Source organism: Canis aureus, chromosome 4 (assembly GCF_053574225.1).
Source record: "Canis aureus isolate CA01 chromosome 4, VMU_Caureus_v.1.0, whole genome shotgun sequence".
Lineage (NCBI taxonomy): Eukaryota > Metazoa > Chordata > Mammalia > Carnivora > Canidae > Canis > Canis aureus.
Window position 1 is genome coordinate 14144665 of NC_135614.1, and position 12204 is coordinate 14156868.

General features: G+C 37.4%; 1 protein-coding gene across 8 annotated transcripts in view; it reads right to left on the bottom strand.

The window, feature by feature from the left end:
* Window positions 1-12204, bottom strand: part of ANK3 (ankyrin 3) — a 663260-nt gene that overhangs the window by 217117 nt on the left and 433939 nt on the right. For all 8 annotated transcript variants that reach the window (XM_077894615.1, XM_077894620.1, XM_077894617.1 and 5 more), the window contains 3 exons: window positions 4187-4288; window positions 3668-3766; window positions 3361-3459 (listed from right to left, as the gene is read on the bottom strand). In XM_077894615.1, the coding sequence (XP_077750741.1) occupies window positions 3361-3459; window positions 3668-3766; window positions 4187-4288 (300 nt within the window). The remainder of the gene's footprint in view (window positions 1-3360; window positions 3460-3667; window positions 3767-4186; window positions 4289-12204) is intronic.

Here is a 12204-nt window from a genome sequence, read left to right on the forward strand (position 1 = left end):
CAACCCCCAAAGGTCTCCTCTTTGTTAATACTGCTATGAAAATTTGTCCACTTAAAATAGTTTGATAGTTATGGTAAAATATTATCTAAAACATATTTTGCTTCTTTATAAACACAGTTTGTGCCTTATATGACAGAATAAAGACAGAGAAGGAGAAAAGACCGAGGTATGTCATTCGATGTGGCACTTTGAGATTTTCCAATTGCAAACACTAGTAATCCTTGTTGCTGTATTTAGTACAAAGTATGAAGGACTTAATCATGGCAGAGTTCTTTATAATCACAATTTAATTATCCAATCCAATTTCTTTCTCAGTGTAGGCCTAAATCATTTCTGGAATGTTAAGTAATATAAGAAAGAGTTAACTAACTTATTAAGACATAAGATCAAGGCAATGACAAAAATTAATTTAAAGTAATATCTAAAAATTCTTAGCTTACAGACCTTCAGTTTACAAGATCAGAACTTGATATTATCCAATTTAGTTTTTATTTTCAATAGAAGGAGAATTTTTTTATATAAGGAAGGTGAAGGATTCTCTTCACACTATTTCTTGTTGGCTATTAAATATTACCTACTTGATAAAAATGTCATTTATTTAGGGATGCTGTCTTTCTTGAATATTTATATTCCTGTGATGTTTTATGTGCTGACACCTAAATGGAATTTAATCTATTCCATGGCATTATTGCTTGTTGTTCTTTGTAAGAGTTCCTATTGAAAACCTACTACTAGGAATTATCATGGAAACCCCATTCTGCTGCGTGGCCATCTTATTACTTATTCTGTCCACAAAATGATGCAGTTCAGAAGGCCCATGGGGGCAGGTGTCCAGATAAAGAGGGCATGCTCCACTGCGAACTATGGGGCAGGGCTTGCCAAATACAGCTGCAAGGGGCAGGGAATTCCACAGCCCATATTTTTCTCCATCACTTCCTCATCACCAGGGAATGTGTCTAAATTGAAATCAAATCTGGTCAGGATTTGATTTCAATTGCAGAATCTCTCTGACACTGTCAAAGAGGTTTAAAACTATGGCTGCTCTAAACATCAGTCAGGAATGTGTGAAATGTTTAAAAAAAGGAGGTTTTATTTCTTCTCCCTTGGGGGGATAAAGGAAATGAAAATAGGTTAAAGAGTTCTTCCACTCTCTCAGAGCTTAACACTAGTTATTTTCCAGTATAAAGTTATAGGGACATTTGAAAAAATGTTTTAAAAGCCTGATCCTTTGCTTATGGTCAGTTGGTCAGTATCCCTTTCAAAGTACTATACCTGTCAATGTTCCATCTTATAGCCTTTCCTTCTGGAAAAGCATTATAACTCCAAGTAAATCCTCCTAGGGAATCAGCATAAGTGGCACAGACCATATATTAAAGGTCCAACCACAAGGAAGTAGAAAAGAATCAGACCAGATACACAAGAGATCACACTTTTGGAAGTGCTGTGCATTTGCCTCTCCATGACACTGATATTTAACAGCATCAGAGCCAAGCTGCTATGGCTGGAGTAGCCATGGAGGAATCATTGCAATTCTGTGGACCCATAAAATATAGGAGACCCCTGTTATCCACAGATAATCAGTACTGAAGATGGCTGAGGATATCGGGTACACTTAAAATGGAAACCAAAAAAAGCCATAGTAGGGCAGCCCGGGTGGCTCAGCGGTTTAGCGCCACGTTCAGCCCAGGGCGTGATCCTGGAGACCCGGGATCGAATCCCATGTCGGGCTCCCTGCATGGAGCCTGCTTCTCCCTCTGCCTGTGTCTCTGCCTCTCTCTCTGTATTTCTCATGAAAAAATAAAATCTTAAAAAAAAAAAAAAAAGCCATAGTAAATAATGAAAAAAATTAGATTGAGACTCTATTCCAAAAGACAAAACTAGAAACTGTAAAACCAAGTTTATGAGTTAACAAAACATTGGTTACAACCGAAAATCATGTTCTCACAATGAACAAAGACTAAACCAAATAGTATTTCTGTGGAAGAAAAACATAATTTTTCCAGAAAATTATATGATGGCTTGATGTCCTTCATTTTTTTTTCACAGCATAAGTAAGAAAATAGCCTTTTTGCAAATGTATTTGCAAACCAAAGGCCTCACCTAATTTTTCTTGGTTATTTAATCATTTGATTTTCAAATTGTTTCTCACTTGAAACACTTAATCAGAAAATCATCCTAATTCTTCACACATTGCTAGAAAACCACAACCCACAGCATACTTGTACACCCAGGGTTCTCCAACCCCATCTCCCTAACTTCAAGTGATCCTGTGTCTTTTGCAAAACCTGCAGTTTTGTTCTGTAATCAATTTGTCCAGTACCTGCCCACCTGGGGTGCAGACTGACAAACAGGAGCAGATGAAAGCATTCAGCTAGAAGGAATGTTTGAGCAAGGACCAGTTTTAAAAATGGTCAGGTTATTAGTGGATACTTATGTGTTATGATGATGTTTTCTTTCCAATGCAACCTCATTTCTGTGGGGACTGAAATAATAAAAGATTCAGATTATGAGGGCCTATTTTAAAACCCATTTTAAAGTAAATTCTTTTCTTTTCTTTTCTTTTATTTATTTTATTTTTTAAAGTAAATTCTTTTAGACTATAAGTCTACCAAGCGATAATCTATTGGTGTTCTATTTATTTATTTATTTATTTAAAGATTTTATTTATTTATTCATGAGAGAGAGAGAAACAGAGGGAGAGAGAGAGAGAGAGAGAGAGAAAAGCAGGCTCTATACAGGGAGCCCAATGTGGGACTCGATCTCGGGACTCCAGGATCATGCCCTGGGTGGAAGGCAGGCACTCAACCGCTAAGCCACCCAGGCATCCCTATTGGTGTTCTTTTTAGAACTTCATGCAAGACTCAGAGAACACAGGAGGTCCTCCTGGATGAATAATTAGCATATATGCAAAACAAAGAATCTGGAAATTTTAGTTTGGGGAATTTTAAAGTTTATTCTATTTTTTTTCTTTTTCTTTTAATCTGTTTCAGGGAACAACAATGAGGCCTTAGTAATGGAACAGAAATTAAGCAGTGTTTTCCCTTTTTCAACCTGATAAAGCACTGAAACATTATGATCTTTTAAGAGCATTTGCTCATTTATAGGCATTTTCATTTCCTTTATAAGTTAATAGGTACTGAGAGTAGACCTGAGTTAGCATCATAAAAGAGTAAAAGACTTTGCATTACAGCTATTCCATAAACATTTGTGTCTAGAACTACCAGTGATCCAGTTTCATAGACAGGTGACTTAAAAAATCTCTCTCACATATAAAATGACATATAAACCAAGTAAGGACTTGACCCAAAGAACATTTATAAATTATAACAACATTTATTTGCAACAGAATTGTAGGTTTACCTGAGATTGTGCATTGACATTGGCTCCATTTGTAACCAAGACCTTTACTACCTCTGCTTGCCCGGCCAAAGATGCTATATGCAAGGCTGTGTTTCCTTTCTGTAAAATGAAAAGATATGTCAACTCACCCTCTTTATTTCTTTTTCAACATTTTATAAAATATGGAATCCTTCTATGTTTATAAGTTTCCGAAAGAGAACATGGCTGACAAGTATCTCATGAGAAGCTTGCCTTGATTCTTATTGAGGGCTGAAACCTCATTGAATTGGTCAAGTGACATAAAAAGCATTAAATGTGGGATACTGACCTTTGTAGCTGCATCCACATTGGCTTCTCTCTGTAGTAGTTCAGAAACAACTTCCACGTGGCCTTCTTTGGAAGCAAGATGAAGAGCGTTCAACCCGTTCTGATTAAGAGTGAAGAGAAAGCTTTACTCAGCAGGTGGAGAATAAAGCAGCGAACAGTCTACTCAGAACTCTGAAGATCATATCCTACCAACAATCACTTGTATGTGTGCAGTGTAGAAACTTGAATTAGGAATAAAGGTACTTGAAAATTAGGTGGGTTGTTCTGGTATCATTATATTATTTACTAAATTCTAGGGATTATTAAAGGATGCCTACCTACATTTCTGAATGCTCCTTTAACAAAGCAGAGTCGTTTGAAAATCTGAGCTGATGATACAAAAAAAAAAAAAACACACAAAAAACCTCTAGCAAAAAAGAGAGAGTCTTAGTAATAACCAGTGAAAGATTCAAGGAGTTTATAGTCCAGATTTTTAAAATTTTAAGTAAAAATTTAAATGGCAACAATAACTACAACTAACCTGATTGCAAATATTGATGTCAACCCCATTTTTTATGTAGTCAAGAGCCTTTTCCAGGTGTCCAGCTCGAGCTGCTCTTAAGTAACTTGCATTGGCATCAGACTAAAATAAAAAAAAGAAAGATATTTTGAAGAAAAATTAAACTTATATACATTAGAACTATTCAGCTTATACTTCAAACTAAAAAGAAAGATATTTTAAATGGAACTATTATATTTCTAACATGAAAATACCATCAAAGGTCTTTGTAAAGTCATCAGGAAAAGGACAAATTCTTGAAAAGTGAGTTTGAAGTATACAAAGTTACCATGATGTCATAACTCATCCTGAACTGAAAGAGAAAATGTCCCCTATGATATAGGTACCTTGAATCAACATACAATTCCCGGAGAATAAAGAGAAATCCCATAACTTCCTGGTGGTCTCATTATGAAAATCTCACTATTCTATTTGTCAGAAACTTAACATCTATTCCATAGTTAACTATTATAACCAGTTTTTCAACTCATAGCTTCACAAATATATTTAATGTTGTTATACTAGTTTAACAGAATTTGGAAGATGTTCTCTTGGATTTTTCTACAGCACATAGCCACCAGTTGGAACATAGAATGCATTTGAAAAGCATCTAGAAAGGTCTACACAGATTGTGAAGCATACTTTCCACAGGTTTTCGAGCAAGCTACAGTCACTACCTGAGAAAACTCTATTAGGAGCATCAGCAAGAGCAAATAAATGAACACATACAAATTTAAAAACAACAAAAACCAAATCTGTAATTCATTCACCAAGAGCTTACAACTCTGTCTTTCGGCTAAACTTTAGTATCTATGATGGTGGAGGTCCAACCATCTACTAGGGAAATCTTTAACAGAAAGAAGACAGTGAGAGAAAAGACTTCAAAGTTAGATGGGCACAATTTGTAAAGGAGTCCTGCTCCTTGGAGAACAACACAGAAGCAGGTATTCCTGAAAGGGGAGCCAAAAACATTTCCTCCACTGGCTATCACTGCTATCATACCAAGTATGGCTTAAATAAGAGAGGAAATTATCTTCTTTTACCCATTTGGTGAAAACCTTCAAAGCCCCTGTTCACAGGCTGGAAAGCCTTCCTAAACCTCCTGGGCAGCGATCAATTGCTCAGTGCTCCCAAAGCGTTAAATTCATCGAGCCCTCTTGGTATTTCTCACACAGCCTTATGGGTTTGGCTATACCTGTCCTTCTTTCCCCCTAAACTGTAAGCCACTTAAGAACAAGCAGAGGCAGATCAAGGGGCAGGCAGCTGCAAAGTAGACAAGGTGCCAATCTTTGAGGAATGCTAATTCATCCCTGGAAATGTAATTGAGCTGAAGGAAATCCCATCTCTCAGAAGGATCTTTGGGTTAATTTAGTTCTATGATGTCAACCCTTCTCACTGATAGCAGTACACCTCTCGATGAAGGAGTATCCTTTTTTCTTTGAATCAGGCCTTTCTAATCTCAATACTACTGGCATTTTTTAAAAAGGACTTTATTTTATTTTAGACAATCTCTACATCCAACGTGGGGCTCAAATTCACAACCCAGAGATCAACAGTGACATGCTCCACCAACTGAGCCAGCCAGACACCCCTACTAGTATTTTGATCCAGATAATTCTTTGATGGGGAGATGGTCCTGTTTGGTGTCGATGTTTGCTAGCATCCCTGGCCTTCACCAGCTATCCCCTATTTGTGACTACTAAAAATGTATCCTGAATTGCCAAATTTCCGTTGGCAGCAGAGGAGGGAGGGATTTCCCCTGCTGAGAACCACTGCTTTAAATAAAGAGCAAACCAATTTATTTACAGATTGTAGGCGTCATTAGGCTTAAATCTTTGGTCTGCCTGAGTTACCACACGCCTTGACCTACCACAAGTGAGTGACTATATGTATAACATTCTTTTTTGTTTGTTTGTTTCCCCTGCAATTAGAAGCATCCTGGCACAGAGCAGATGCCTACAGATGTTTTGTGAATGAATGAATCAATCAATAAGCAAATTGTATGGAAGTAACTGTATTAATTAAAATATTGCCTGCAACAATACAGGAAGTTTGCTTTGCAACAATAGCAGCTATTTAAATGGAGAACCTACTAGATAGAATACCAAGCTGACTGCCAGAGATGATAAACGAAGCCATTGAGTTGGGTATCTGGGAACACATGCAGCTATTGCTAAAATAAAATTGGGATTTGAGTCAAGCATGCAAATCATTTAATCACAGCAGAGGGCTAAGTAAGAAGAGGACAAGAGATACAGCTTCAAATAAGACAAAGGACAAACCAAAGTTTCCAGGAATTTCAAGAAAAATAAAATACTATTTTAAGGAGGCTTGCTACTTTGAGATGGTTGGTTTGTTGTTTTGTTTTTGTTCTTGTTTTTGTTTTTTTGTTTTTGGTCTGGTTTAAAGTTCAGTTACAAATTAGCTATGCAAGGATGGCTCATTGTACCGTAAAACATCATCTTTTTGTGCCTGCTCGATGACTTATCAGTGAATTCGCCCAGAAGGGCTCTGATGCCGATCTGGGAACAAATGACATCAGTTTGCCGGGATATTTCAACTTCCAGAGATAACAATGGTGAGTAAAGCATCCCCCATTCTGACTCGCAGTGCATAAAAACAGCTGCTAAACAGTTCAAAAAGAGGTATCATGATTCAAGGAAAGCCTCGTCATTATTCTACATCTGAAAAGTCTGGCAATTCATACCGTGGATTTTCCTCTCAGAATTTTTCCACCAGACTCTCTAAAGTAGATCAAAACACAAACAATAAAAACCAAATTTTCTCATTCAGTGGTTCTTGACCTATTTGGAGTCAGATTATTTTGAGATTAACAAAAGTTATGAATAAGTTCTTTTCCTTCAACAATGGCACATGTATGAAATGCACACGCCAAATCTGCATTTACACACATATATCTGCCACTAATTTCATGTGGTTCAGGACGGCCAAGCCTACTTTTGGATTCATGTTTAAGAACACCTACTCCAATGATAAAGGGTTTTCTGGCGGATACCTTCATAATATCTATTCCACCCCGTGACCCTGGCAGCAGATAATTCTGAGGTAGCTAATTTATCATCTGAGAACTTTAAGAACAGGAGAAAAAACAAAAATATTTTTCTTCACTTTCCTCAGCCCTCTGTTACATACAGACATCCTTAACACACTAATACATAACAATCAGCCACTTTATACTCTAAGGAAAATGTATGGGGGGAAAGAGGGAGGAAAATACAAAGTGAAAGCAAGGGGAAGAAAATGACATTTGCCTTGAAGAATGACAATTTAGGAGGTGAAGTTATTCATGCCTACAGAAAAAGAATCTAAGAAGATCCTCCTTTTATTCTCAGCCACTGCAAGAACACAGCTACCTCTTCCTTCCACAAATATTTGTTGGATACCGATGGTGCGCTGGTTGTGCCAACACCTGGCTGCAGGGCAGTGAAAGAAACAGAACGGCACAAATGAAGACTTACTTGCTCTCACCTCACTCTTAAACTTTCCAGAATCATGTTGCTTAAGTGGCAGGGTAAATAATGGATTCTTCACTATTTTTTTTTTCAAATTCTATCTATAGTATGTATACAGTGCCATTTCTTTAATGCTAAAAAATATAAGATTTTGTATTTGGCTCAATATCAATGCATATTGCAATTCTTAGCTGTCATTTCATTAGAAACATAGGAGTTACTCTTAACCAAGGCTACAGCCTGTTTTTTAATCTTAAACGTTCTATCAAAGCAATGCCTCTTAAAGCCAGTTGTAGACACAGCACTTTGGAAGGAAATCAGGTCTCACGAGAAGCTGAGCTCTGCCACATGGAAAGTCCTACAGAGGAGGTCACTGCCTAAGGAGTCTGTTGGCACAAAATGATTATAAGCAGATTGGTCTGCATTTTTTTCCCCTAGATGATCAAAATCTGAAGGAAGAATCTAGAAAATGATAATATCTTTCATCACCCTTTCATGTCTTGTCTACTTAATCATTTTACTAGACAGGAAAGAAATATGAACCATGTATGCTTTTCAAGGAAATAACTTCAAGGATAGAGTCAAGCATTATTAGGAATTCATATAATAACTCAGCATTTCCACTGACACTGGAATATTGATATTATTAATCAGAAAGCAGTGATTAAAATGAATAAGCATTTCCCAAGTGCCAATCTCAGTAATCAACTAATACTTCATACCTCTATGTACTAGACACTATTATAAGTGTCTTATAATAACTTCATTATATTAGTCACTTAATGTGGTACTAATTCCATGTGTCCTCATGTTAACGTAGTCCTTATAATATTTCCATGAAGAAGTATAGTGAGTTGAATAGTGTCTTCCCAAAATTCATGTCCACTTGGAACCTCAGAACATGACATTATTTGGACATAGGATATTTGCAGATATAATTAGCTAAGATGACTGGATTAAAATGGGCCCTAAATACAATGACTGGTGTCTTTGGAAAAAGAAAAGATACATAAATATCAAGTCATGATGTTATACACCTCAAACTAATATAATGTTATAGGACAACTATATCTCAAAAAAAAAAAAAAAAAAAAAGAGAGATTGGAGTTAAGTTGACACAAGATAATGCCATGAGCCACTGGAAGCCGGAAGACGCAAGGAAGAATAATCCACTAGAGACTTTGTAGGGAGTATGGCTCTGTGGACACCTTGGTTTTGGACTTCTGGTCTCCAAAACTATGATGAATAAGTTCCTATGGTTGTTAGTCACCAAGTCTGTGGTGGTTGGTTTTGGTGGCCCTAGGCGACTAACACAAGTAAGTACTATTATTAGCTCCATTTTATAGATGAGGAAAGTGACCTATAGAAAGGATGCATGACTTTCCCAAAGACACACAGCTTATGAATGGCAGAAATACAAACTCAGACAAATTGACTCCAGAGTCAGTTAATCAACTATTTTAAGAAAGTGCTTGGGGTGCCTAGATGGCTCAGTTGGTTGGATGTTTGACTATTGATTTTGGCTCAGGTCACGATCTCAGGGTCATAAGATGGAGACCCACATTGCACTCTGCACTGAGTCTGGAGCCTGCTTAAGATTTTCTCTCTCTCTCTCTCTGCCCTCCCTCCACCCCTCACTCAAGTGCATACCTGCATACTCTCTCTCTCTCAAAAAAAGGAGGCTTAATAAATGGGGCAGCCTGGGTCAGCAGTTTAGTGCTGCTTTCAGCCCAGGGCATGATCTTGGAGACCCAGGATCGAGTCCCGCATCCATCTCCCTGCATGGAGCCTGCTTCTTCCTCTGCCTGTGTCTCTGCCTTTCTCTCTCTCTTTCTCTGTGTCTCTCCTGAATAAATAAATAAAATCTTAAAAAAAAAATAAATGTCTGCCCCATAGTTTATGCTTGGCAATTCTTGGTTCATTCATTCATCTTCCATCCATCCATCAGTCCAGCCAACCACTAAATTAACTATGTAAGTACTTTCAGGTATAACAAACATTACTAAGAATATATAATGCATCTGTCACTGCAACTAGGTACTAATTTGAGACATGTGATCTTCTTATTTTGATTTAAAGGTCCCAAGACTTCCTAGCCACTCAGGTATACAACTTCTGTGTGAATCTTTTAATTGTGGTATAATTGACATATAATATTAGTTTCACATTGCATATTGTATATATTTGTGTATATTGTAAAGTGATTACCACAATATTTGTCACCATACATAGCTACAAATTGCGTATGTGAGAGATCTGAATTTTTGGTTACTTGCTTCTTCTTTATTCTTTCCCTCAAACTCTCTTCCAGAAAATTATGTGTATGTTTCCTATCAAATATTCTGTCTCTAGGGGCCTTTTTAGTTTTGTTTTTTTTTAAGATTTTATTTATTTATTCATGAGAGACACACACACACACACACACAGAGACAGAGAGAGAGAGAGAGGCAGAGACACAGGCAGAGGGAGAAGCAGGCTCCATACAGGTAGCCCGATGTGGGACTCAATCCCGGGTCTCCAGGATCACGCCCTGGACCAAAGGCAGGCGCTAAACTGCTGAGTCACCGGGCTGCCCTGTCTTTTTAGTTTTTATCTTCCCTTCAAAAAGTACTTATCAGGGCACCTAGCTTAGTTGGTTAAGCATCTGACTCTTGTTTTCAGTTTAGTTCATGATCTCAGGGTTGTGAGATGGAGACCTGAGCGGGGTCCATGCTCAGCAGGTAGTCTGCTTGAGATTTTCTCTCTCCCTCTGCCCCTCCCACTGCTCGCTCTATTTCTCTCTCTAAAAATAGATTTTTTTTTAAAAAAGTGCTTATCATAATGTATCTCATACATACAAAAGAATGCAGGAAACAGAAATGAACAGTTTAAAGAAAAATCCTGAAAGAAATGCCAGCATGCCCAGTAAGCTCAAGAATGAAAGTTACAAGTAGCTCCATAGACTTCCAATGAGCCCTTCCTTGACCAGCTCTCCAAAAGCATCATCTGTTCTAGTTAATTATTCTTATATCTTTCTTCATAGTTTTAATATCAATGTAAACCTCTCTAACCTAAATATTACAGAGTTGACTGTCTTTGCACTTTCTATAAGAGAAATCATACATTATGGATACTTCGGTCTACATGCTTCCTTTGTCTACTGTTGTATTTCTTAGATTCATCCACACTGACATGTGTAACTGTAGTCGATTTATCATGGTGGCTGCAGAAGATTTCATTATGTGATTGTAACACAATCTATTTATCCACTGTGGAGTTGATGAATGTTTGAGTTGTTTCCAGTTTGGGTCCACTATGAACAGTGCTGCCATGAACATTCTGGCACTAGTCCCGGTGCACACAGGCACCTAGTATCATAAATGCTGTGTCACTTGGTATGTGCTAATTCAACTTTGCTAGTTAATGGTAAATTGTCTTTCAAAGTGATTATACCAATTTATACTTTCTGTGGTTTGTGATTATTGATCATGATTTCATATTCCTTAGAAATTAATCTTTGGGAATTCTTTTAGGCCTGGATTAATGGTGCCATATTCCAAAGAAGAATTTAAGATTGCTACTTCCAGTTGCCTAGAGGCAGTATCAACCCAAGATTATTTTTAAAATAAACACTTGCCTTCAGGGTTTTTTTGTTTTTGTTTTAAAAGACTACACAGATAAATTTAGATCTCAAACTGGTATGGATATGAGGGATTCCTTGTGGTTACACATTCTCAGAGAAGATTTTTTTTTTTCTTCCTTCCAGTTGGTGACAAATTGAGACAGGCAAGTTTTGCTACACTTTACGTGTGATAGGTTTACTTCCCGTCAATCTTTATATTGGGAGCTGCACCCTTTGGGGCCCAGTTTATTAGAGGATCTCTTATGACACTGTCTACTTTGGGGATGTTCTAGGCTTTGCCTCCTGTGCCCTGTTTCTGCAGACAAGTAAAACTGGTTTTTGTTTTCATGTCATTTTTACCTCCATAGAACCTTTACTTTTGTGCCAGTTTACAGTACACTTCAAAGGACTTACTTTTCTTATTACCCTAACATCATAGCTTTTCTTGCAGCCGGATATACGCTTAATCCTCCCCCCCCACCAATTCCTCCTGCTCTAATTGCCCAGTTCAGGTCCATAGCCATGTATTTAGGCCCAGATCATTCTAAAAAACCTCTAAGAGGTTGTAGTTAGTACAACTAACTAGTTGAATATTCCAGTGTCACTGAACACTGCCTAGGGGCTTACCAAGGAACCACTGGGGGTTCTGAGAAAATCATGACAAACAGCTGCAATTTAGTGAACTCCTACTATGGGTCAGAGACTTCACTAAGCACCTTATGTATATTATTTTTATACATGTATTGTTAGTTTTTATTTCTTAAAAATTCAGTCAAGACAGGAATCTTCATTACAAATGCAAAAAAACTGAGTTTCATAAAAGGTAAGTGACTTGTCCAAGGTCATAGAGCCAGTAAGTAAACAGCAAGGATGGAGAGCCATAGCTGCTTGATAAAAGCCCAGGCTTCTTCCTCTTATACTAGTGG